Below are 27,940 nucleotides of genomic sequence, written 5' to 3'. Positions count from 1 at the left end.
CTTCTCAAACTTAACAAAAGTTAGCTTGCAATAATGGGATGACAAAACAAATCCCCATGCTTTCTCCTCAGCCTGCCAGGCAGTGAGGTTTGAAGAGGCCTCCAGGCAGAAAACCATCCCCAGCTGATACCATAACAAATCGAGCAGGTGTCTCAGTGCAGGCGCTGTATACCTAACCCCAGAGGAAAACCCAAAAACCTGTGTGTTTGAAGGAGGCCGAAGGTGTGAATTAGTGCGAGTGTTGTGAAAAAGACAGACAGCAGAGCAAAACGCAAATGGCAGGTATCACCAGATGATACAGTTCTCACAAAACCGGTTCAAAGCCGAATCATTTGAATTGCATGGCTTTTTATTTTGATTATTTTGCAAAGAATCCCATGACAGTGAAAACAAAGAGTGCCTACAACAATGTTTTCCAATTATGTTTTCTAGACAAAAAGTATTGTGACAGTGAGTCCAAGAGCCCTGGATCCAATAACAGCCTTAGGTATTGGACCACAGATAGCATCATGGTGAAAGAGAGAGAAAAGTGGAATTTCTCTGGTCAGACAGTGTGCCACAGACAGGAGCTGCTGTGTCGCGATCTGACTTTACAAGAACCAAAACGGCACATCCCCATCCAAGGGTCCTCCAGGGGCGAACTTCACAAAATAAGGGGCCAAAAACCTGGTAGAACTGCACCATCCATCTTACCAGACACCTTTAGTCAAAGTTTGAGCAAACATTGTAACTGTACTACATTTGGTCAAGACAAGACAATATCCAAGATGGGTTTAATTTATAGCATTTTACAGAAAACATAACTGCCCCATAACGGGAAGAGACAAAGCTTTCTCAGCTTCTAACCAGGGAGGCAGGTGTAGACGTTTGCCATCCCGTTACCTCCTAAAGTTTCCTTCTGAACACACAGTGTTTCACACTTCAGATCACAGCAGCAGCAGCGTTTCACAGGCTGCCGGTCTGAGGGGAGAGAGGAGTAGCTATTACACAGAGATTAGAGGCGTGAAGCACAGGAGGTGGTCCAAGGGAGACATGCATTCACACACACATTCATACAGTGCCTTCAGAACATAGTCACACAACTCAACTTTTTCCACATTTTGCTGTGCTACAGCCTGAATTTGAAAGGGACTAAACATATATTGGTCACTGGCCCACACACACAAACCCCATAATGTCAAAGTGGAATATTGTTTAGATCTTTTTTATTTATTATTAAAAAACAAGAATAAGTATTCAACCTCTTATGGCAAACCTAAATAAATTCAGGAATAAAAACTTGATTAAGTCATTAGTTATTTGGACTCACTTTGTGTAACAAGTGTTTAACGTGATTTTTGAATGACTACCTCATCTCTGTACCCCACACATACAGATAATTGTAATGTCCCTCAGTCGAGCAGTGAATTTCAAACTAAGACCACGGATGTTTTCCAATGCCTCACAAACAAAAAAAAGCAGACATTGACAATTTATTACACGTTAGATGGTGTATCAATACACCCAGTCACTACAAAGATAGGCATCCTTCCTAACTCAGTTGCTGGAGAGGGAGGAAACAGCTCAGAGATTTCACCATGAGGCCAATGGTAACTTTAAAACAGAGTTTAAATGGCTGAGGATGGATCAACAACATTGTAGTTACTCCACAATACTAACCCAATTGACAGCATGAAAAAGAAGATGGTACAGAATAATATTGCAATAAGGCACTAAAGTAATACTGGGAAAAAGTGGCAAAACAAGTCACTTTTTGTCCTGAATACAGTGTTATGTTTGGGGCAAATCCAATACAACATTACCGAGTACCATTCTCCATATTTTCAAGCATAGTGGTGGCTGCATAATGTTATGGATATGCTTGTAATCATTAAGGACTAGGGAGTTTCAGGACAAAAAAAGAAAACAGAGCTATGCACAGTCAAAATTATACAGGAAAGCCTGGTTCAGTGTGCTGTACCACTGGGTGATGAATTCACTTTTCAGAAGGACAGTAACCTAAAACACAAGGACAAATCTACACTGGAGTTGCATACCAAAAAGAGAGCAAATGATCCCGAGTGGGCGAGTTACAGTTTTGACATAAATCTGCTTGAAAGTCTGTCAAGACTTGAACATTGTTGTCTAGCAATGACCAACAAATTTGACAGCTTGAAGAATTTTTTTAAATAATGGGCAATGATTGTACAATCCAGATGTGCAAATCTCTTAGAGACCTAGCCAGAAAGACTCACAGCTGTAAGTACTGCCAAAGGTTATTCTAACATGCATTGATTCAGGGGTGTGAATTCTTATGTAAATAACATTTGAATTTACATTTTTTTAAACTGTCATTATGGGGTATTGTGCTTAGATGGATGAGATGTTTGTTATTTATTTTGTCCATTTTTAATTCAGGCTCTAACAAAATCTTTTCACAAAGGGGTGTGAATATTTTCTGAAGGCACTGTATGCTGCTGTTCTGCTACTTCAGAAGAAATAAAGCACCATTGGTTTTGAGGTGCTAATAAAAGGAAGTGAAACTATTTACTTGTTGTGAAGCGCCATAACCGATTAGGCTGAGCGCCTTCTCGAAACAGAAACTTATGTAGAGAGAGCAATGCTCCACCCCATCAATGCTGACTTAAATGAAGAACAAGCTTGAAGAATTTAGAAAATACAAAAATGGGCAGATATTGTACATACCAGGTGTGGAAAGCTCTTAAGAGACTTACGCAGAGAGACTCACAGATATAATTACTTAAGTAAATGAGATTTCAGTATTTCATTTAATACATTTTAAACAATTTTTCAGAACGTTTTCACTTTGTCATTATAGAGTGTAGATGGATGAAACAAAAACATATTTAATCAATTTTGAATTCAGGCTGTAAAAAATGTGGAATAAGTTGAGGGGTATGAACACTTTTTAATGGACCGTACATCTGAGGAACTATAGGTACAGGTAGGTTTACACTATGAGAGATTAACATAATAATTACAATAACCTACAGGGTGAATTGCATCTCAGGTTTGTAACTTCTCATTACCAATGACAACACATAAAGTAGCACTCAGTTCAACATGGCATAAGACCGTGATCATCTGGACTGAATCTCAACATTTCATTGATAACAAGAACATACAGAATATTAGAAACCAAAAGGTGACCATACAATCCTGTAGAAGGCATAGAAATAAAAAATAACTACTGCACTACCGTGGCCAGTTTATTAGGTACACCACACCATTCACGAAAATGGTTCACTCCTACAGTGAGTCACGTGGCTGTGGCTTGCTATATAAAGCAGGCAGACAGGTATCGGGGCGTTCAGAAACTGTTCGATTGAACATAAGAATGTGCAAAATGAGTGATTTAAGAGACGTGGTATGCTCGTCAGTGCCAGGCGCATCGGTTCCAGTATCTCAGAAACGAAAATGGTGTGACAAACAAAAAACATCCAGTGAGCGGCAGTCCTGTGGGCAAAAACAGCTTGTTGATGAGAGGTCGAATGAGAACGACAAGAATCGTCTGAGCTGACAAGCGGGCCACAAACAGGCAAATAACGGTGCAGTACAACAACGGCATCTCGGAATTAACAACTTGTCGGTCCTCGTCACAGATGGGCCATTGCACCAGACGACCACACCAGGTTCCTTTCCGATCAGCTAAAAACAAGAAGAAGTGGCTCCAGTGGGCACTCTATCACAAACACTGGACAACTGAAGAGTGGAAGAACTTTGCCTGGTCCGACTAATCCCGGGTCCTGTTGCGTCATGCTGATGGCAGAGTCAGCATATGCCGTAAATAGCATGAGTCCATGGCCCCAACCTGCCTGGTGTCAACGGTATTGGCTGGTGGCGGTGGTATAATGGTGTAGGGAATGTTTTCCTGGCACCCGTTAAGTCCCTTGATAACAATTGAGCTACGTTTCCCATGAACCGAAGAATTTGGGCTGGCCACTTAGTGTGCATGTCAATGCATTGCAAGCCTAAATTAGTGGCTGTGTCTCTAGGAGGGCAACTACATCTCCTTCCAGCTGTACCTGGGTTAGGCTCTGGGTCAACCTGCGATAGCGCTCCACACCCACCAGGGGGCTCAACAGCCTCCTGCTCCTCTCCTTGTCCCGCTGCCACTCCTCCCTGCACCTCTGGAGTCCCTCAGCAGAGCCTGGATCAGGGGGCTCCATCTTCTTCACTCCACTGCTCTTCTTCACCTCCTCCATCTCCTCTTCCTCGCCATGGAGCAAAGACGACACGCCCTGTTTGAGTGACAGTACCTCTTTCTCCAGGGAATGGGCCAGTCGTGGTACCGTCCCGTCTCCTCCCCCCTGCCTGAGGCGCAGGATGGAGCAGGATGCTGGCAGGAAACCAAACAGGGAGTCGAGGAACTGCAGCACCTTGAACTGGCTACAGGTGAACAATTATGTAAATATCATGAGAGATATATGTATTATTTGTGTTTAATCTGTATCGAAACGCACTATACCATTGAAGTATTACAGCGCCATTAAATGTTCCAGTATATTTGGATTAAGGAAAATTCATGCATGGCCCACCACTAAGAAATTTAATCACTCGTGGATAATTTCCTAATTCGTTGAACATATCAAACGGCATTGTAAGCAAAGATTAGCTACCTGCAGTGGACGGATAATTCTCCCTGGAAAGGTGTTTTGTGCTGCCAGTGAAACAGCATGACAGCAGATGGCCCAGCAGGATTGGCCAGTAGGTAGTGTGGACTGATCTCTAGCCTCTCACAGGGAATGCTTGTCTGGATCCAGCCAGCCACATCACACAGGGTGTGGTCAGGAGAGTGGATCAGGAAGGTCCAGGCATCCAGCACAGCCAATAGGCTAAGCAGGTCTTCTCTAGCCTCATCTAGAGAGACAGGAAAGAAAATAGAATGCAATAGAATAGTGAACACACTACATACATACTGTATTAACTGTTTATTCAATGAGTAAGCAACACTATAATACTGTTAAGAAAAGACGTGAAGATGTCCACAAACAAACGACTATAAATTATCATAAAGGGAGTTACAGAGCTCTTACTTATTGACCATCCACTGATATAAAGTGTCACAGTTTTACCTGTTGTGAGTTGACTGTTGGTCATCAGCTGGCGGTGGTGTTTGACCTGAATATCAATTTGGATTTGACCACACTGGACCACTGTTGGTCCTGGAGCGGTTACAGAGGCCGAAGGTCCCTGTCTGTGGACATAATGGAGCATAATGGGGCATTTGACACTGCCAGAGGTCAGCAGAGGGGTCAGGTCAGTCATCGCGGTCACTGCCAGTCGGTGTGTGGCACGGGCTCCGCTGGCAACGGTCCGCCTGCTCCTCTTAGCCGCTGGCTCTGGGTGAGAGTAGGGAGACGGGGGGCTGGGTGTGGAGGGGCTGGGTGTGGGGAACCAGGACGCTTGGCTGTGGGTCTGGATGACCGCAGGCGTCTGGCTCTGGCCTCTCTCTCTCAGGATGGATAAAGTAACATTCTCCACTGAGCTGGAACAAAAATATATACTGAACAAAAATGTAAAACGCAACAATATCAAACATTTTATGAAGTTACAGTTCATATGAGGAAATCAGTCATTTTAAATAAATTCATTAGGTCCATAATCTATGGATTTCAAATGACTGGGAATACAGATATGCATCTGTTGGTCACATATACCTTAAAATAAACAGGCCTCACAATGAGCCTGAGGAGCACGTCATTGGTATTTCTGTGCATTAAAAATGCCATTGATAAAATGCAATTGTGTTCGTAGCTTATGCCTGCCCATACCATGACCCCACCATGGGGCACTCTTCACAACATTGACATCAGCAAACTGCTCGCCCACATGACACCATACACATGGTCTGCAGTTATGAGGCTGGTTGGAAGTACTGCTAAGTTCTCTAAAATGATGTTGAGGCGGTAGAGTGAACATTATTCTCTGGCAACAGTTCTGATGGACATTTCTGCAATCAGCATGCGAATTGCACGCTCCCTCAAAATATCTGTAGCGTTGTGTGACAAAACTGCACATCAGTGTCCTTTTACTGCCCCCAGCACAAGGTACACCTGTGTAATGCAAATGTTGTTTAATTAGCTTCTTCATATGCCACGCTTGTCAGGTGGATGGATTATCTTGGCAAAGGAGAAACACTAACAGGGATGTAAACAAGATTGTGCACAATATTTTTGAGAAATAAGCTTCTCGTGTGTATGGAACATTTCTGAAATCTTTAATTTCAGCTCATGAAAAAAGGGACCAACACTTTACATGTTGTGTTTATACTTTTTTTCAGTGTATAACACATCAGTAACAATCCCTTGGACACAGTAGGCTGCTGAACAGGGAATCAAATACATTTAGCATTTATGAAGTGAGTGAGCGAATAAATGAAAGACCAAAAGAACGCATGAAAGAACAAACAGATGAGTGATCTCAAACTGTCTGGAGAGCCTATGTACTACTTGAGCTGTACCAGTGCCATGTTAACCCACAGCAGCAGCACTGAGGGCCCCCAAGCAATTCCACCATAAGGATGATATTCTCCATCCTCAAGACATGCGCCCAAGTTAAAACAGAACAGGTGGCGCAACTTGGACTCTTGATTGCTCTGCGCTCCCACAGAAACCGCTCTGAGGGCTGTTGGAGAGTATGTTGCCATGGTGACCAGATAGGCATGTGGCTGCTGTAGAGTAATTTCTCAAAGTCTGGAGAGTTATCGCCCGAGAGAGTAAGACGGGCTCCTAAAAGTAGCTCTTCTACAGGAGGCTGAGGCAAGGCAACAGGGTGGAAGGGAAGACATTATTGATGTCCCTTCAGTCTTGCTTTGAGTGCACTTCACAGGCATAAACAGCATTTGATGTTACGTTTGTTTGCTATATGTCCTTATAAATGCAATCATGATCTAAGTTGTATAAGTTCTGTGATATTAACTAGGTTTCCATTTCACTTTTTATGCGAGTGTTGACAAACCAAAATACGCTAGACAAGATGGAATCTTTTTGTGTCGGTACAATTAATTTTGCAAGAAATGGTGGTGGAAACGCCTTTATGCACACATATTGATACAATAACCATCATATCGAAGTAAAATTGGAGTCACGTGATATTTTGTGTGATCCTCTCACTACAACTCGGGAAAGCATGCAGTTTATTAAGCTACAGATGAAATAAATTATGAAGTTCACAGGGTGGTGAAAGTACACAGCGATGAGCTTGATGCTCTTTTCCAATATTCTGGTGACATTATGATCTACGCTTGGCTGTCGTTTGACATAATAATCATCTTATCATATAGGCCAGAGATTCCCAACCAAGGGGTACTTGAGAAGATTTGAGATCATAGGACTACTGGTAAAATGCATGAGGGGATAACCCCTAGCAGAGCAAAATTCAGTTGGTGGTACAGTAACGGACACAGGTTTGGAACAACTGATGTAGGCTATACCTTCACTACATGTGCAAGCTGTTGCTAGAGCGCACGTGCCAAGGCCAGAGTGGGAACATTCGCTATTTAAAAAGGCAATTTTTTTTGTGACAAAACCATCAGTAGAATTGAAAATGCGATGGAGACCCCTTTTCCCCCCTCTCTCGGTACATGGGAATTTAACCGCAAAAGTAATTTATGTGTATTAAGTCATCACTGCCTTTTGTCCGCAAAAAGTCAATTGGATGACACCACATCTTAAATGTGAAAATGTGCATATTGTTTTACGCATATGCAGATTTTACTATATTTGTCACCAATTGGATTGAAACCTAGCTAGTGAGACAAATGTCCGGAGGGGAAACATAGTCTTTCGGCTGTGATTTAAGTGAGTGGATTTAAAGATCAATATTCTGGCAGTTTTTAAATATTTTTTTATCTCTTGTCTTTTGGTTGGGGGAATTGTTCATTGGTAGGTAAAGAAATCTGGTCAGCCACTGTGGGATCTAACATCTGGTCAGTGGCTTTCACCAGGCAGGAACCGTGCTTGACTAAGACCATTATCACATACTATCATTACTTTAACACTGCCTCTATCATTACCATGCCCTCAGCTCCATAAAATTAAGATATCAATAAAATTAGAAGCTGCAAAATTCACTAATAACAATTGATGTTCAATGATACGTCGCTGAGGAAATTAAGATGCAATGTTCATAGGGCTCTCAAACGAGCTCACATGACAGTGAAAATATCAACTGATATAGAGAGAGAAGTATATTTACATGGCACTCTCTGTGGATAGTATCACACCCACAATCAAGCGGTCTTCAATGACACGGTGCCAAAGATTGTCCACTAGAGGTGGTGGCATCACCGGCATAACCTGCCTCTTCTCATGAATGGCCTCGTCCTCTGGCTCATCTTCCCATAGAGAAACAAGGTCTTCCTGTTAGAGAGGATCAAAGACTACCATCAACACCAATATGATAACAGTTACATACATCTGGCATATATTGAATTGTCATGTAAGAAAGATCATGATAATGTGAGAAAGATCATGATAATGTAAGAAAAATAAGCGTGACTAGGCTAATGACAATCACCTGCTCTGTCTGGGTGAGAATGTGTTCTCTTCCTGAGACCAGGTCTGTGAGGGCTTGGACTGACTGGCATAGAACCCTCTCCTTCACCCTCACATCGCTCTGAAGATCCTGGAGCAAGGTCAGGCCACTCTAAAGAAACACAACATAGTGGAAAATAGCAACATCTAGGATAAACTGGAATAATGTTGCATCTGGACAATACACTCCAAACATGACAACTGTTAAATAATTTATGCATTGTTCTCATTAGCACCCAAATACACAACTACAGAATAACAGCTGTGATGTTGTTCTCCTGAATGTAATAATATACCTGTAGCCTGGACTGTAGAGCTTGGACAGTTAGGAGGTAGTTCTCCTGAGCTGTGTCAGATGCCTGCTGTCCTTCACTGCTCTCCTGTCCATGCTGAAACATACAACAATCTTTAAAGATCAGAATGGTACCTGTAGGCATTTGGCTTACAAAACATCAGATATTAACCTTGTTACATACAACATTTAGGGGTATAAGTTGGGTGTTATAAAACTGGTAAAGAAGAACAAATAGTAGTGTCTCACAGAATAGGTTGTCCCGCAGAGATCTGTGATGAGGAAAATATCCACTGGATCCACAGGAGGGCTCTGGCTTCCAAAGACCAGCAGCATCTGATCTGTTCCACAGCTCAAAAAGTCATCCACATGTAGGGAGGTCACACCTGACCAGCATGATGCTACCTGAGGGAGACAGAACAGGGCCATGAGAATTATACAGTAAGCATGATAGCTCACCCAAAATAGCAGAACAATACCTGAAAAGTATCTTTCCACACTGCACAGACATGTCCATCGTTGAAATAGATGGCAAACAGACATCCATTGCGTCCAGTGTTGACCATCTGAATGTGTTGAGGTTCTTCAAAGGGAAGCAGACATACCTCAATGGGAATGCCGTTCTCAAAATAAACCAACTGCTTTTTACTGGTCGCTGCCACCACAGTTGATTTCAACACACTGTTCACCTCTTCAGCAGAGATTACAAATACACACTGTGTGATGGAACTATAGGCATGAGGTAAGATTAGATCTGCATTAAATACTTGTCCGTCCTCTACAAAATACCCCATGGTTTTGCTCCCGCCTGGAGAGTCCAACTCATCTTTCAGGCATTCATTTGATTGTGTTTGGTAACCTAGTATGAATATTTTTATTTTATTTAGAGGAAACTCAACAATACAATTAAGAGAGAGCTTGATAGGTATTTGTCTAACTTCACCTGCCTGCAGTGATGTGTAGAAGACAATACCAGCATGGCTCCATAATACAGTAGGGCCTTGCAAGATAGTAACATTGTCTTTCATTCGGTATGGCAGTTTAAACTCCATATGTGGCTCTAATCTATTTGAGATACTCAGAGTGAGAAGGCTGTACTTGAAGACATTTCCCTTCTTGCTCTGTATCAGTAAAATGCATGGCGAAGTGACTCTGTTTTTCACATGTAGGGCAAAGGTGCATGCCACTATATCAACATTAGATGAACTCTTTCTGTTGATGATGGCCATACCACCATTCCCCTTTAAGAAAGTGCAGCCATCCCGCTGAAATGTCAGTCTGCTGAAAGCCAATTCTGATCCTCTTCGACTTTCGCCATCTCTGGGATTGGGGAGTTTGCACTGAAATGTGAGAATATCACCATGGAAGGAGAGCAGCTTCGTGTGTTTGGGACCGTCATGTGTCATTGTGGTACTTTTATCCACAGTAGGATGAGTTCAGCAGGTGCCCTCTGTGTCCCCTCTTCGTCACCTGAAAAGTATATGCACATGACTCTAGTTGAGTTTAGCTTGTCTAGCTAACGTTAGCTTAATCAGCTGACTGAAATGCTCAGCTGGTGTACTGTAGTTATAGTAGCCAGTTACTGTAACGTTAGCTAGTTAACTTACTTGCACTAAACCCCAAAATTGCACCGAACAAACATGTAGTTAACTAGCTAGCTACGTGATTTCGAGATACAATTATGAAAGATGAACCGGTGATGCTTACCTGCAGTTATGGGGCAAAAGTTTGTCAAATAGTTAGCTATCAAATATTCACTGTCAAAACATCGCGCCAGCACTCAAGTCAAGGTGCCCTTGATTCATGTCGCCTGCGTAGAAGATGGGTGGAGTGTTTCATGGCCAAATACCAAAATGGTTGATATATATATATATATATATAATGTTATACAAGTCTCATATAAAGTTCTCATTCCTACAAGCTCATCCCGCGAAGCACGTGACCCAAATCTACCGCTTTCAATTACGTAACAAACTTTGCATTGTGGGATAGCCAGTCTTGTTTCCAACAACATACACGTGAACAGTTGTCGCATTCAAAACAACTGGTAACTCGGAAATCTCCGACTCCCGACTTCAGTGCGCTCATAACCACTGGGAACCCTGGAGAAAAAAACGAGCTCCAACTGGGAAATATCGCATTGGACGGCTCATCCAACATGGAATCTCTGGAACTCCGAATTTCCGACCTGAAGTTCACTGACGTCATGATTTGACCCTTTTCCCCCGAATTCCCTGTTGTCGTGAAAGCACCATGGATAAACTATTGTTTACGTGCTTTGTCATCAATGCTTACGTTGAAGACGCTTCAATTAATCCATGCAATGTTCTTTACATTTGCATAAATTGACCTGAGATATCATATACTTATGTATATATTTGACGAGCTAGCCAAGAGTAAAAATGGCAACATATATTGTATATCAGTGGGTAGTACTGATTCATCTATCAACTTCCATGTAGCCACACTAGCCACCACAGAAGCAGTCACTTGAACAGAGTCACTTGAACATGGCGGAAGTTGGGCAGCTCGAATCAGAGCAGGTAGCACACCAGCTCATTTTAGCAACAAGATTACATATATTTTGCTTGGCTATTTGTTATGTTAATATTCATTAACATTACACATGGCAAACTTATCTCTCTTACAACAGGACATTGAGAAGAAAATTGAGGAGACAAAACATAAGTTCAAGAATGAGTACGCCCAAGGTAAGTAAGTGCCTGGTAACAGTCCAGTTAGCTAGCTAGCAAAATAACATTTGACACAACACCCCATAATCTAGCTACTGTAACGGATAACACCATTCGCTAACTAGTTAGCTAAAAGCCAAAAAGCTATGCGCTGTTCGATTTCAGTCCATCAATCTAGTTTACTTAGCTAGTTAACGTTACCTATTTGACTGAGAACAGATCATACTTTTGAAATAGTAGCCTGTTGCCATATGTTCACATGTGCCACTTGTAACCAATAATTATCATAGTAATCATCATCATACCTATTAAGTTTCTGACAGATTGTTCTGATACATTAATTCATTGATGAATGAATATTGATTTGCCTACTGGCAGTGACATGTCTGTGGTCACACCATATATAATATATATAATATATATGCCATTTAGCAGACGCTTTTATCCAAAGCGACTTACAGTCATGTGTGCATACATTCTACATATGGGTGGTCCCGGGGATCGAACCCACTACCCTGGCGTTATAAGCGCCATGCTCTACCAACTGAGCTACAGAAGGACCACAGCTACAGAAGGACCACATTATAATGTAAACTTGTTTTTTTTGTAATAGAAAACCTGTTATTTTGAGTAGCCTACTTGAATTGAAAACTATACTATACCTTTCAGTCAGTCCCCTGATAAGCGTTCTTGAAAGACCAATCCCTCTTTGAAAGAACACTTGTTTCCTAAACAGCTACATTTAGTAAATTAGGTAGCTGAAGTAGCAAGGCACCCCTATTTTGTTTTACATAAAGTAGGCTAATTGCTGTCTGCACTTTATGGTAGGGTCTTGTCGCAAAAGGTTAAAAGCAACAAACTCAGGTGTGTTTTTGGAGTAGGTATTCAGTTTATATATGAGTAATATAAATTGTTAATTTCTCTATCCCTCACAGAATCAGACAAATATGACTCCAGAGATGTGGACAGGCTACAGAAGGATGACGCTCTGGTGGAGGCATACCTGACATGGCGACAATACTCAGTGGACGATGCCTTGAAAATGATTGACGATAGTTTCCTGTGGAGGAAAGAATTTGGTTTGAATGGTGAGGAGATTGGGCACATTTCTATCCTCTCCTAAAATTCCATTGCAGGTTTCCTTGTTTTCAGGGATTAAAGAAGGGAAAGGAAGTGACACTGTCAATAACCACATTTCCATCCACAGTTTTTATGCGTGTACCATACCAAGTCATACCATTATAAGAAGTTTCGGTACAATTTTATAAATGCCAACCAATAATCTGTTTGGTAGGCATGGTGGGATTGAGTCGCAACAAAATGGAATTTAGCATTGCATATAAATGTTCGGAATGACACTTTCATGTGTACAACATCTAAAGACCTACATCACTATACTGAGAGCTTTGCTGTTTCTAAAAGGACATATTTGGGTGTTTTTGGAGCCTTTGTTCATGTTAATCTGTGGCCCCCATACTGCAAGTGTGGTAGGTTTCTCAAAACCAAGTTAAATTACAAAAAAAAAAACTTCTATAACATGCCATTTGCATCAAATAGAGATTTGGTTGTAAAAAGTAAACTTCTCCTTTTAAGGTTGTGTAGAAAACAGGAACAACACACATTCTACACTCTGCTAAAGTAGTGTCCTAACTATATTCAAATACAGGCAAGTTATAAAGAGCATTTTTATGTAGGCCTATCCGTATCACCACGCTGTGACGATTCATCAGTAGCTGTTTTGTGTGCCAATGTGGGATAGATTCTTGGCCTTCTCTCAGAGAAAGGCTTCATAGTCCATCCGTACAAGCCGGAGACAATCTTCTATAAGCCTCACTGGTAAATTGCTGCATTTTAGTCATTCAATTACAGGGTTTTAATCCAGCCAACAGTCAGTTTGTTAAATCGGCGTCATGCAGAAATTGGATTTACAACTTCTGATATAGTTATTGTCACTTGTTGACATGTTTTGTCAGTCTTGAATAGAAGAGAGGAGTTAGGAATACTTTGGTTTTTAAGATAATTATTTTGGCCAGTAATTGTTCCTATTATGAAACATTCTTATTGAATGGCCAAGAAAGTTTTTGGCCATGAAAGTTTTGTCTTATTTCAGACCTCACTGAGAGCAGCATTCCAAAGTGGATGTTTGAGACGGGGGCTGTCTTCCTCCATGGCTATGACAAGGAAGGCAACAAGCTCTGTATGTTGATTCAATATGCTCATACGGTACCATATGTATAATATATTTCTCTAATAATTACTCACTGACACAATATTTATACCCCTTACAAAAGGATACAAAATATGTTCAGTCATTGTTCTTTAATACGTTTGCCACATATGTTGAGATTATTGAATGCAATACCTTTGTCTGTGTTTTCAGTCTGGTTCAAAGTCAAGCTACATACCAAGGATGCAAAGACCATCATGGACAAGAAGAAGTATGTTGCCTTCTGGCTGGAGCGCTATGCTAAGAGAGAGCCAGGGATGCCACTCACTGTTGTGTTCGACATGGCTGATTCAGGGATCAGCAATATCGTGAGTGGACACTTACCTGTATAATTAACATTGTAGTCATTTCATGTATTTGTCACCTGCCCTTATTATTTGATAGTCTTTGAAGAATCACTGTAATTCCATCCATTGCTACAGTACATCAATAGCTCTGGTTTCAACCAATATCACAGTTGATCCACTCTACATAGGTTAAAGGCGGGCTTTATTTTTGTTAATTTTTGTCCTCATAATTAAACATGTTTGCCCCCTTTTCAAAAAGATGTGACTAACTCTGTGGGTGGTTATGAGTGCCATTGAAGACCCGGTGTGCATCCTAATTTTGCTTGCTGTTTGAGCCAGGGACTTGGAGGGATTGATGCTCTTCAATGCTTAGCACGTTGGAGATTAAAGTGACCTTTAAATCTGTTTGGTCAATCCAAATCGACTGACTACCTAATCCATAGACTGACTGTCTGTCAGAGCCTCCAGGCAGGCACTCTCCTCTCTGTCAGTCAGCTTGCTTCACAGGCCAAACTCACTCCTGGAGAAATGCACCAATTAAACACACACGAGCCAGAGAGAGAGAACCCAAATATGAAATGTGTGGATTAGTAGATCAGTTTGGGAAGCAGTCTTAATGACGTTTTCGGAAATAGCCCACTGTGTGGGTTGGAACAGGCCTAGCTAGTGTTATCTCATTAACTTTAAAAAATGTGTCTGTAGGGGGTGGGATCTAGACAGGCTCCTCCTAAGTGTATGACTAGATTGATAGTGTTGTCTGACAATAATAGGCCAATATGGTAATGGAAACATGACTGAGTGAATTGTCATGAACAAGGCTTTTAAGGTAGCTGTAATCCATTCAACTGACTGGAGAGTTTTAGATACCGGTAGTCTCGTGTGTTTGTATGACTTCAACCTTTGTCCTTGTTTCAGGAGACTCAGGACAGATAGCATTGGTTTGTTTGGAGGACACGTGCACACACGAAAAGGAAACCTCTGAGTTTCCAAGCTGTCCGTAGTTATCGCAGCCAAGGCTTGTTATGGAGAGCGACTTTATACAACCTTTTAATCAAGGTTCCTCAATCATACAGTAAACAACCAAACTGCAATGTGTCAGCAAATACTGTGATTAATACAATCAGCGCAATGCAAGTAGACTAGCCTCTGCCTTAGTTATGGTGGTTCATGGGGTGCCTGAATTATATTTCATATGATTGAGTTGAGGGAAGGTGTTTGAAAGTATGAAATGGATTGGCTACAGCTCTGTTCAGTAGAACTTGTGACAAAGTTTCAATGGTGGTGATTTGGGTCAATGCACAGCTTGCGGCAGTAAATATCTTAGGCTGAGCAAACAATTTCCCTATTGAAAACCCATAAAACGTCTTTGCTAGTCAAAGCCTGCTTTGAGGCTGTATAGCACTGTACTTTCTGAGTCGTGTTCATTTACTTTTTTTTTCTTTTTCAGGACATGGATTTTGTGAAGTATATCATTAATTGCTTCAAAGTGTATTATCCAAAGTTTCTATGTAAGTATATAAAAAGTGTAACAATATGGGTTTCATTCACGGGTTGATCGATCAACTTTGTATGACACAGATGGCCTACATATTTAGTATTATCATTGACACGCATTGTGTGAAATTAGTTTTAATAAATGGTTTTAAAACAACGCACATGGCATCATATGATTCTGTGTTGTGGCCTTGTTACCTCTCAGATATGGTTTTATCTTGTCATTTCAGCCAAAATGATCATTGTTGACATGCCATGGATCATGAATGGTGAGTCATGTAGTTATTCAAAATATTTGCTATAGAAATGTTAGTACCCATAAGGAACCAGTCTTTATGATTGAATCGTAGTTTGGACTGCGTAGTTGGGACACTTTTTTTTTTTTTTTCAGCTGCATGGAAGATTGTGAAGACATGGTTGGGTCCAGAAGCCATCAGCAAGCTTAAGTTTGCATCCAAAAACGAGATCCAGACGTTTATTGACCCTGAGTACCTCCCTCTTCACATGGGTGGAATGGTATGTACCTGCAGTAATGAACTCACTGAAGATGGCAGTGACGCTGTCCATTGATCTACCTGGTTGCATACATTTTCATCTTACTATCTCATCTGATGAATTCCCTTTTTCAAACATCAACATTTTACAGGTTTTGCCTCTATTCCTCCGCTCACTTTTCATGAGAAAATGTGTCTAGCCTGTGACTAATCAATATTTGGCCATTATCACATTACTTCGGATGGTTGACCTAATACTATCTCTGAATTCATTTCAGGACCCCTTCAAATACAGCTATCCTCCCCTTCCTGACGATGACTTCCAAACACCCACCTGTGAGAACGGACCCATCGTCAGCGAGGATGACAATGAGAGCAAGGAGGGCGAATCAGAGGGCAAGGAGTTGGAGTCAAGCTTCAGCTCCGAGGTCGCTGTCAAACCCAAAAAGGTACAAAGGCTCCCCTTTTATTTATCAACTCTGGTATTTTCTGTCCTCTTCTCTAAATGTAGGTACAGCAAGGAAGATAACAACACGCACAGATACATTGTATATTCACGCTGCGGCTGCATATAAACTCCTAATCTGTCTTAAATAGTTTTACTTATCCATTAGATTTTTAGAATTAGTACAAGATGTTGTCATGTTTCTAAGGTAGCCTGCCATTAAATCTGGCTGCTGTTATTACTCATTAACAGTAGAGTGAATTTAGTTAGTATTTGCAGTGAGCTAAAATTGATTACTGACGGTTTAACCCTGCATGGGGTTCTCTTAGAAACAGCAGACAGTTTTTATCTTCGTCATTAGCTCGAATTACCATTAAAGCACACCCTGTCCACACTCGGCAGTCAAATAAGACATTAGAAGAAGTCCAGTCGAGTTACTCCTCACTTTGATGTGCCGTTTTACTCCCAGACCCTTTCATTTCTCAACGTTTAGTGTGAGATAACAGTATGTAATCGGGGTCCTCTGTGGAGAGAGCTGTGAATGGTTGAGGCGCTAATGCCCTGATTTGGCAGCTGTTAAGCTCCTCCTCATTGTCTTGGTCAAGGTGACTTCCAATGTCTCCAGCTGCCACTTAATCCTTCCTGTCGACTGACTGACTGTACCCGCACATCGCAGTCCCACTCTCTGGATCTACCTCAGTCTCCCTCACTCAACACATGGCTCCTCTCATTAGGCTATTTTTTATTATTTTTTTTTTACCTTTATTTAACTAGGCAAGTCAGTTAAGAACAAATTCTTATTTTCAATGACGGCCTAGGAACAGTGGGTTAACTGCCTGTTCAGGGGCAGAACGACAGATTTGTACCTTGTCAGCTCTGGGATTTGAACTTGAAACCTTTCGGTTACTAGTCTAATGCTCTAACCACTAGGCTGCCCTGCCACCCCCTATTGAGAATGTGTCAAGTTTGACTGGCGTCAAAGAAGCTCTTCCAAGCTGCGGTGGGAGACCGCTTTTTCCCGCATGCGTCGCTCGGTTTACCTGACTTCACAGCAGTGTTTAAAGCAGTTCCCAGAATACACCCGCGGGGCCTTCTTTCTTTCTTTTGTGTTACCACTAATGGTTTTGTTGCCGGCCGGCCCTCGTGCAGCCAGCGCCCATCAGAGACAACCTGCAGCTCTAGGCTTTAACACACCTCCACCATCTAGTGCTCTCTGCTGTCGTTAGGCTGCCGTAACCTAGCAACAGTCAGCACATCATTACTGGCATATGCTGCACACATTCCCCTCTTTCTCTTCCCTTGGGGTCTTCACTGTTCATCCACAGCACAATCTATTTAGCCTCTACTTTGTGTGACAAGCAAAACAAACACACATTGTAGCCTATGATATAGGCTACTGTCATTTCTGTCATATGAAGACTAGCCTGTATGAGTAGATCTACCTGTTTCATATTCTTTAGTGTAATGCCAACTGGATGGTAGTGCGGTGAAGTGTTGGGTGTTTATTGATGTAGCTCTCTGGGTGTAGCTGCGCTGTGTCCTGTATTCCTGGCAGAGGGCTGTGTTGTCTCTACATTGTCAGACAATGGGGCGCTATGGCTATGCTGTGACTATGCTGTGTCAAAGCAGACTTCGGTTGAGACTTTAATTAGGCTTGGACGATGTACCGTATACTGTGTGAATTTAGAAATACCGAGATATATATATATATATATGTTTTTAAATCATACCATCTGTATTTCTAAATTATGGTGGAAAATAAGTATTTGGTCAATAACAAAAGTTTATCTAAATACTTTGTTATATATCCTTTGTTGGCAATGACAAGAGGTCAAACGTTTTCTGTCTTCACAAGGTTTTCACACACTGTTGCTGGTATTTTGGCCCTTTCCTCCATGCAGATCTCCTCTAGAGCAGTTATGTTTTGGGGCTGTTGCTGGGCAACACGGACTTTCAACTCCCTCCAAAGATTTTCTATGGGGTTGAGATCTGGAGACTGGCTAGGCCACTCCAGGACCTTAAAATGCTTCTTACAAAGCCACTCCTTCGTTGCCCGGGCGGTGTGTTTGGGATCATTGTCATGCTGAAAGACCCAGCCACATTTCATCTTCAATGCCCTTGCTGATGGAAGGAGGTTTTCACTCAATCTCACGATACATGGCCCCATTCATTCTTTCCTTTACAAGGATCAGTCGTCCCGGTCCCTTGGCAGAAAAACAGCCCCAAAGCATGATGTTTCCACCCCCATGCTTTACAGTAGGTATGGTGTTCTTTGGATGCAACTCAGCATTCTTTGTCCTCCAAACACGACGGGTTGAGTTTTTACCAAAAAGTTATATTTTGGTTTCATCTGACCATATGACATTCTCCCAATCTTCTTCTGGATCATCCAAATGCTCTCTAGCAAACTTCAGACGGGCCTGGACATGTACTGGCTTAAGCAGGGGGACACGTCTGGCACTGCAGGATTTGAGTCCCTGGAGGCGTAGTATGTTGCTGATGGTAGGCTTTGTTACTTTGGTCCCAGTTCTCTGCAGGTCATTCACTAGGTCCCCCTGTGTGGTTCTGGGATTTTTGCTCACCGTTCTTGTGATCATTTTGACCCCACGGGGTGAGATCTTGTGTGGAGCCCCAGATCGAGGGAGATTATCAGTGGTCTTGTATGTCTTCCATTTCCTAATAATTGCTCCCACAGTTGATTTCTTCAAACCAAGCTGCTTACCTATTGCAGATTCATTCTTCCCAGCCTGGTGCAGGTCTACAATTGTGTTTCTGGTGTCCTTTGACAGCTCTTTGGTCTTGGCCATAGTGGAGTTTGGAGTGTGACTGTTTGAGGTTGTGGACAGGTGTCTTTTATACTGATAACAAGTTCAAACAGGTGCCATTAATACAGGTAACGAGTGGAGGACAGAGGAGCCTCTTAAAGAGGCAGGTCTGAGAGCCAGAAATCTTGCTTGTTTGTAGGTGACCAAATACTTATTTTCCACCAAAATTTGCAAATAAATAAATTAAACATCCTACAATGTGATTTTCTGGATTTTTTTTCTTATTTTGTCTGTCATAGTTGAAGTGTACCTATGATGAACATTACAGGCCTCTCATCTTTTTAAGTGGGAGAACTTGCACAATTGGTGGCTGACTAAATACTTTTTTGCCCCACTCTATATAATATATATATATATATATATATACACACACTTCCGGTAATACCCTGGTATGGTACAGGAATGGTATGATAATCTGGATGCCACCAACCCTACATTTAAGCCATTTGGGTAACTTGCACCACTTTTGTAGCTCACAGGGGACTCTGTACATATACACACACACACTTGCTTACACGCAGATACACAGACCTATTCTCCAGAGTGGCCTCGGCAGCTACGCGTCGCAAAGCTGCTCGCATGAGCCTCTTAAGCGCCTGGAGCCTAAAACGTCAAAGCCCCCATTGTAAATTAAGACCACATTAGTCATGCACAACATATTTAGATTTACAAATGGACATATGCAAATGAGTCGGTAAATAAACATAGTTAGGGCTACCCAAAATCCTTGGGATGTCCCTACCCTAAACCCAAACCTTATCACCTACCCTAACTTTAACCATAACCCTTACCTAATCATGAAAACTTTACATTTCAACTTCAGTGGGGTAGGGATGTCCCAAGAATCCCCGATAGCAATGACCAATAGTTCACACCCAAATCCTTTCCTTGGAATGGCCTGCTGACGGTGTTGTAACATACAGACCTGGAGTCAAGCTACACACTGCTGTGGCATTGGAGTGTAGCTATGTATTTATGGTCAGGGAGGGTCAGCCTGCCTTGCGCAACCCTAGAGGGAACGGTATGGTTGGTGTATGGTTCAGGTTCAGCCTGGGTATTTCTTTGGCATGATCAGGGAATGTCTTGTAATAGATTATAATAAATCAGGTTGGCAAACCAAAACCTGAGCCTCATCCAGTCTGTGTGTGGTTTTGTGTGTAGGCCTGTGTGATTGAGTGGTATGTGAATGAGTCCATCTATACACGCGGGTGAGCACAATGGTCTTTGTTAACTCTAACAATCTACTTAGGCTATAGGCTAATCTCTTGGTTTGCTGTGATTAAGGTTAGGGTCCTAACTCCAATCATGATATCCATTGCTTACAGTTTGTCTGTCTGCACACATTCTGCCGTCATGATCATATTCTGCTACTCCTCTCTCTACATAAATATTGTCCTGCCTCCTGAATCAATACCTGTGTGTCTCAACAGTGTTGATACAGTAGCGTCCCAGAGCGATCAGCTAATTGCCTTTCTCTCTGTTTTGAACCAAGGGCTGGTTTTGGTAAGCCATTGTATGCTCTTAGCCTCACCAGCAGAAGTACTGAGTCCTGGAGAGTTCTGCAGTCTGAAAGGGCAGTCTGAGGGTTTTACTCATGTAGAATGTGTGAGTACCCCACCCTCGCCATCATCGACTCATTCAGCCTTTGATTGAATCCAAAATGGACCTGGATCAAACATTTCAAATTTGACCCCTACAATGTGTTGCACTTTTTGGACTCTGTGAGATGATTTGGAATTTGATTATGTTTTTGAAGAGATTCATAGCCAATCAAGTAGGCTAAGATACATTACTCACAATACTGCATCATAAAAGAAGAAAAGCTTTCCAACCTTGATGCCTGTCCCAGTGACCAGCTTTATAGCATGGTGGTATTTTATCCAACTTGAGTGTTTTATCTTACTTAATGTAACATTAGGGAAATTGTTTTTCTGTAGTGAAAAGAAAGGAAGTGTGCCAAGTGTATACATGCCTAAATGTATTGTACTGACCTTTTAATCCAAAACCATACTGTATTGTATCATTACTGTTCAGTTCAAATGAGCTTATCTACTCTATTATAATGATGAATGTACTCATTGTTTATAATACTAGAGAAAGATAATTATACAGTCATACTACCACCAGCGCTAACGGTTTTGGTATTTTTACCGCACTTACGTTAGCAGATTTGCACTTACCTTATTACAGATATACATGTAATTGCAAGACCTACCTCTGTGTATCGACACCGTTTCAAACGACGAGAGAGCAACTTTTCAAAAATCATCTGTATTGTGCCTTACTGTCAATAACCACTCCAGGGCCCCGTCTTTCAAAAGTTATTTTTCCGGAATCGGCTATCAGATAGGAGTCCCCATTCAAGTCAAAGACTTGTCCGTTTAATTCATTATATTTCTATGCATTTAATCCTCTCGATAGGCGAAATCCAGATGAATAGCATTTAAAAAAACTGTGCACAGATCATCGGACAGTCGTTTCACGGTCTGCTTGGGGAGGCTGCCGACAAATCATGTTATCAATTCAAGAATTTCATACTGGCTACATTTCTTAGGCATTTCTGGATGTATGGGTTTCATATTGTATCTGCTGCCTCGATCAGCCTTATTCACTCCAGCTTGCGTAATGGCAAGACTGCCCTTATTCATTTCTAAATGTTTGTTCCTGACCCTATGTCATTTTTTGGGTGATTTCACATTTTAGCCAATAGGATTAATATTAGATGTAATGGCAAAATGTAGATTTCAACCTAAATAGAGATACCCAAAAGTAACTGCTATTCATGTGTAATTACATGATTCTGACATGCTACCACTTGGTATATTTGGAAAGAAGTCATCTGTAAGATTGTGAGGAAATGATCAGAAGATAGATAGTTACATAGTTCAGAGAACACAATCTCAAGCACACACAAAATGACTTATTTTATTTTGAATGTGATCTTTCATTGACAAGCTATAAGTGAATTCAAACATTGTATCGGTGTTATGGGGTATCCAGGGTACATTCAAGTGTCCCTCTCTCAAGTGTCTGAATGTGGTAAATGCACAGTTTTTGTACACTGGATGTGCCTAAAAGTTATTGTTCACTAAAAAATGATATTTCTACAACACCAACCTCTCTCAAACATTGTGGTGGTGTCGGGGAGTGGGATATTGAAGTTTTTTCATATTTTTCATGCGCATTTATATAGTCACTCGGTAGACATTCAATGTTGCCATTAAGTCATACATCATCAGATAACATTGACAATAGGTTGGTAGGAACAAATATAGCCTAAGGATTAATTTGACACCCCCCCATATAGCTCAAAAACAGACCAAATTGAAGCTTACCTTGCAAGATGTTTGGTGAAAACGTTGTGTAAAATAAATATTTTAACTCTCTAGGCTGGTGATCAATAACGGTAGGTCAGAGTATTTTGATCCTGGTTTTGATTAACCAGAATGATAAACTGAACATTTTGTTTTTCACTGTTTGATTAACAATTGATTTAGTTATGATTGTAACTCTTATGCAATTATTTGATAGTCTATTTAATCAACGGAAATGCTGTAGTTTTTTATTTATTCAACAGATTAGTCTCTGCCAGTCAATTATGCTCATGTACATTTCAACAGTAGCTAATTAATCCCTGTTGTGTATTGCACTTGATTTGAACACTGAATAAAAATAGACATTTCAGAAGCAGCTCAGTGTCTCTTGATGTCTTTATTGTGTCATCTGTGTGTGTCGCAGCGGCCTGGTGGAGGTGTGCGTGTGTGTTGCTTATCACAGTAGAAGACACACTCCCCATCTGACTCATTAGTGCTTGTACACGGATCACAGGCACACCCCAGTCACCTCATCCAACTCTCCCATCCTATCACATCTTCTCTCTCCTGCAGCACTCCCCCTCTCCCTCTCCTGCAGCACTCCCCCTCTCCCTATCTCCCATCTGGCTCACTCAAGCTGTGGGACTGGCCTTGGTAATATACTATAGAGGCCAAATTACGCTCGTCCCACCACAACTGACCTTTCACCTGTCTTTCCATAACTTTCTGCCAACGTTGAACAAACCACATGTTCATATCGGCTGTTCTGTGGTCTCGTGAACTCATTGTGTGGGTGGGTGTATGAGGGAGGGAGTTGGATGTGGGTGAAAGTTTACGTTTATTGAAGTGAAAGTGCTGACTAGCCATGGGACCATGTGTTCTCACAGGACATGTGTTTTTAGGGTTCCTCTTCTTGTTGCCTCACTATACTGTGAACAAGGTTCAGGGGTTGTCATGGGGATTGTGGTTATTTAGGAAATGAAATGACCTGTCACACACACAGTCCCAAAATGTATTTAACTGATATAATTTGAAATAAATCTAATTTTATATCAGATTTGCTGAATACAACAGGTAGACCTTACCATGTAATGCTTACTTAAAGCCCTTAACCAAAAATGCAGTTAAATAAATCGTTTTTAAAAAAGATATTTAAAAAAGATATTTAAAAAAATTGAATACAAAAATATAATCAAATCAAAAAGTAACACCAAGAAAATGACCTAACAATAACGAGGCTATATACAGGGGGTACCGGTACCTCAATTTGTGGAGGTACAGGTTAGTCAAGGTAATTTGTAAAGTGACTATGCATATATAATAAACAGCCAGTAGCAGCAGTCCGGGTTGCCATTTGATTAATTGTTCAGCACTCTTATGGCTTGGGGGTAGAAGCTGTTAAGGAGCCTTTTGGTGCTAGACTTGGCGCACCGGTACCTCTTGCAGTTTGGTAGCAGAGAGAACAGTATGACTTGGGTGACTGGAGTCTTTGACAATTTTTTGGGCCTTCCTCTGACACGCCTAGTATATAGGTCCTGGATGTCAGGAAGCTTGGCCCCAGCGACATACTGGACCGCACACACTATCCTCTGTAGCGCCTTGCGGTGGGAGGCCCGAGCAGCTGCTATACTAGGCGGTGCTGCAACCGGTCATGATGCTCTCGATGGTGCAGCTCAAGACATTTTTCAAAACCTGGAGACCCATGCCAAATCTTTTCAGTCTCCTGAGGGGGAAAAGGCATTGTCTCGCCCTCTTCACAACTGTGAAGTGTTTGGACCATGATAGTTCGTTGGTGATGTGGACACCAAGGAACTTAACTCTCGACCCGCTCCACTACAGCCCCGTCGATGTTAAAGGGGGCCTGTTTGGCCCTCCTTTACCTGTAGTCCACGATCAGCTCCTTTTGTCTTGCTCACATTGAGGGAGAGGTTGTTATGCTGGCACCACACTGCCAGGTCTCTGACCTCCCTGTAGGCTGTCTCATCATTGTCAGTGATCAGGCCTACCACCATTGTGTGGTCGGCAAACTTAATGATGGTGTTGGAGTCGTGCTTGGCCACACAGTCATGGGTGAACAGCGAGTACAGGACGGTACTGTGCATGCACCCCTGAGTGGCTCCAGTGTTGAGGATCAACGTGGCAGATGTGTTGTTGCCTACCCTTTCCACCTGGGCCGGCCCGTCAGGAAGTCCAGGATCCAGTTGCAGAGGCAGGTGTTTAGTCCCAGGGTCCTTAGCTTATTGATGAACTTTATGGGCACTATGGTGTTGAATGCTGCGCTGTGGTCAATGAACAGCATTCTCACATAGGTGTTCCTTTTGTCCAGGCGGGAAAGGGCAGTGTGGAGTGCGATTGAGATGCATCATCTGTGGATCTGTTTGGGCGGTATGCGAATTGGAGTGGGTCGAGGGTTTCCGGCATGATGGTGTTGTGAGCCATGACCAGCCTTTCGAAGCACTTCATGGCTACAGACTTGAGTGCTACAGGGCAGAAGTCCTTTTAGGCCGGTTACCTTCACTTTCTTGGGCTCAGTGACTATGGTGGTCTGTTTGAAACATGTAGGTATTACAGACTCGATCAGGGAGAGGTTAAAAATGTCAGTGAAGACACTTGCCAGTTGGTCCGCGCATGCTTTGAGTACAAATCTTGGTAATCCGTCTGGCCTCGTGGCTTTGTGAATGTTGATCTGTTTAAAGGTCTTGCTCATATTGGCTATGGAGAGCGTGATCACACAGTTATCTGGAACAGCTAGTGCTTTCATGCATGCTTCAGTGTTACTTACCTCGAAGCGAGCAACAAAGGCATTTAGCTCATCTGGTAGGCTTGCATCATTGGGCAGCTCACGTCTGGGTTTCCCTTTTGTAGTCCGTAATAGTTTTCAAGACCTGCCACATCCGACAAGTGTCAGAGCCTGTGTAGTAAGATTCGATCTTAGTCCTGTTTTGATGGTTTGTCTGAGGACATCGCGGGATTTCTTATAAGAGTCCGGATTAGTGTCCTGCTCCTTAAAAGCGGCAACTCTAGCCTTTAGCTCGGTGCGGATGTTGCCTGTAATCCATGGCTTCTGGTTGGGATATGTACGTACGGTTACTGTGGGGATGACGTCGTTGATGCACCTATTGATGAAGCCAGTGACTGAGGTGGTATACTCCTCAATGCCATTGGATGAATCCTGGAAAATATTCCAGTCTGTGCTAGCAAAACAGTCCTCTAGCGTAGCATCCGCATCATCTGACCACTTCCGTATTGAGCGATTCACTGGTAATTCTTGCTTTAGTTTTTCTTGTAAGCAGGAATCAGGAGGATAGAATCATGGTCAAATTTGCCAAATGGAGGGTGAGGGAGAGCTTTGTATGCGTCTCTGTGTGTGGAGTAAAGGTAGTATAATTATTTAAAAAACAAAAACAAAATAGTATTTTTCTTCTTTTTTTTCTCTGGTTGCACATGTGACATGCCGGTAGAAATTAGGTAAAATGGATTTGTTTGCCTGCATTGAAGTCCACGGTCACTAGGAGCGCCGCTTCTGGATGACTATAGTTAAGCATTTAATAGTTTTATTTAGAAATGAATAAATATTACTTTTGAGAATATATATCTTTTAGAACACCTCTCCAAACAAAGCACTTAGAATGATGAACTGATGAATGATCAACTGTTGTCTTGTTTCAGGTGTATTTCTCTGAGGAGAGTCTGAGCAGTCTGAAGCTGGATGACAACGACAAAGGAGACTGTCGGACGAAGGGAGCTAGGAAGCCACTGACCACATTCAAGGGCCCTCTTCTAAACGTCAGGTATTCAATGCAGCCCTCTCTTCGTCTTCTCTTGCTGAATATCAAATCAACCCTTACTCGCTAGGCACTCCTGTATCTCAGAAAGTATTGAACATTTATAAGCAATATGCTAATTATTTCACTTTGCCTTCTGGGTGGAATTTTCACCATATTGTTTATCCAATAGTTGCAGATATACAAGATTTTCTAGGAAGTCAGGAGGGACTAGGGTTTGATTTGGAATTCAGCATCTCTTAGCTGCACTCAATGCTTAAAGAATAGCAGGACTAGTAGCACAGTGACTAGGCTGTGGCTAATCCATATCCCATTGAATGGGTTGTAGAGTTTAGGATGAATGTGTTTTTGACACTCAAGCCCAGAGACAGATATCAATATGTTTGCACCTGGATGGATGGATTGATCTTGTAGTATCTGAACAGAAATAAAGGATGCCTGCGATCAATAGTGCATTGCGTGGAAATCAGTTGGTGCAGTTAATTACTGTGCTGTGATATTTAATAAAATTAATTGATTGATCATGCCGACTATTACTTCCCATATTGACCAAGGAGCAACCAGTAGTCCCCATGCAAATTGGATGGCTAAATGAATGTGGCATTAGTGATCGAGTGACACTTTTGTGCAAAACATAGTTCAAGGTCATTCTGTTACCTAATTGTACTCTTTTGTGTTGAAGCGGATGTATCATTTATCTTGAGGCTGATTATAGAGCGCCATTATTCAGTGTTCTATGTTATTTGAAAGAACTTTATCTTTCCTAATCATTTTATAAGAATTTGTTGACTTAAGGTGACCTGTATGGGGTGCTGTTGATGCTGTTGAGGTTGACTTCAGGTACAGTACTTGAGCTACCTCCATTGATGGCTATTTTGATGTCAAATCAGATCATTCCTCTTTTCCCTAGTCATTTCTGTCGGGTTCAGTTTTTTGGAGAGCTGACACTTTGATGTGAGATTTGACAGCTCAGGGCTACGTATTAGATGCAATTATGTCTCTGAGCTGTGTTAGTCCTGATTCCAGTGAGACCACGAGGAAGGCAGAACGCACTGAGAGGGGAGGGTCATGAGAGGGGAGGCTTTGATCTTCAGAATATGTTTGTCAAAAGGTTTCTTGGAGTCTAGAGAGTCATTCTGGGCTCAGGGGAGCACTGTGCTCCTCAACACTTTACTGGGGCAAAGAATAAATACAGGAAGATGTGGAGAGGAAGGAAGTTGGAACAATCTGTTTAGAGGAGCCGTACCCTATGGAATGTACAATGAGAGACTTTAAAGAATGGTGCCCGAGGAGATGGCTGCTGTTTTATGGGCTCCTAACCAATTGTGCTATTTTGTGTGTTTTTTCATGTTGTTTGTAACTTATTTTGTACATAATGTTTCTTCCACCATCTCTTAAGACCGAAAATAGCTTCTGGATATAAGAACAGCTATTACTCACCTTGAACTGGACAAATAATTTTTTCTTTAACGAGTCAGATGCAAAGGTTCTACTCCAGATACCCGACCAGGCCCAAATCCCCATTATTTGCATGAAGAGAACACACC

At 41.9% G+C, this 27,940-nt stretch overlaps 2 protein-coding genes across 2 annotated transcripts in view; one reads left to right on the top strand and one right to left on the bottom strand.

Moving 5' to 3' along the window:
- Positions 1-756: 756 nt before the first annotated feature.
- fancb (FA complementation group B) lies at positions 757-10,802 on the bottom strand. Its single transcript, XM_035773778.2, has 9 exons — positions 10,537-10,802; positions 9,309-10,299; positions 9,079-9,234; positions 8,834-8,926; positions 8,521-8,649; positions 8,200-8,363; positions 5,076-5,488; positions 4,620-4,860; positions 757-4,389 (listed from the first exon to the last, which is right to left on the bottom strand). The coding sequence occupies exons 2-9, from the start codon at positions 10,233-10,235 to the stop codon at positions 3,972-3,974; spliced, it is 2,541 nt and encodes an 846-aa protein (XP_035629671.1). The 5' UTR covers positions 10,236-10,299; positions 10,537-10,802; the 3' UTR covers positions 757-3,971.
- Positions 10,803-10,933: 131 nt separating this feature from the next.
- LOC118386227 (motile sperm domain-containing protein 2-like) overlaps positions 10,934-27,940 on the top strand; it is a 31,629-nt gene continuing 14,622 nt past the window's right edge. The window contains exons 1-10 of the mRNA XM_035773779.2: positions 10,934-11,372; positions 11,483-11,540; positions 12,458-12,610; positions 13,633-13,719; positions 13,903-14,057; positions 15,484-15,544; positions 15,761-15,799; positions 15,922-16,046; positions 16,303-16,473; positions 26,278-26,399. Coding sequence (XP_035629672.1) covers positions 11,340-11,372; positions 11,483-11,540; positions 12,458-12,610; positions 13,633-13,719; positions 13,903-14,057; positions 15,484-15,544; positions 15,761-15,799; positions 15,922-16,046; positions 16,303-16,473; positions 26,278-26,399 — 1,004 coding nt within the window. The 5' untranslated portion in view covers positions 10,934-11,339. The remainder of the gene's footprint in view (positions 11,373-11,482; positions 11,541-12,457; positions 12,611-13,632; positions 13,720-13,902; positions 14,058-15,483; positions 15,545-15,760; positions 15,800-15,921; positions 16,047-16,302; positions 16,474-26,277; positions 26,400-27,940) is intronic.

The sequence above is a fragment of the Oncorhynchus keta genome, chromosome 7 (genome assembly GCF_023373465.1).
Source record: "Oncorhynchus keta strain PuntledgeMale-10-30-2019 chromosome 7, Oket_V2, whole genome shotgun sequence".
Classification (NCBI taxonomy): Eukaryota; Metazoa; Chordata; class Actinopteri; order Salmoniformes; family Salmonidae; genus Oncorhynchus; species Oncorhynchus keta.
This window is presented reverse-complemented; position numbering and strand designations above follow the sequence as displayed.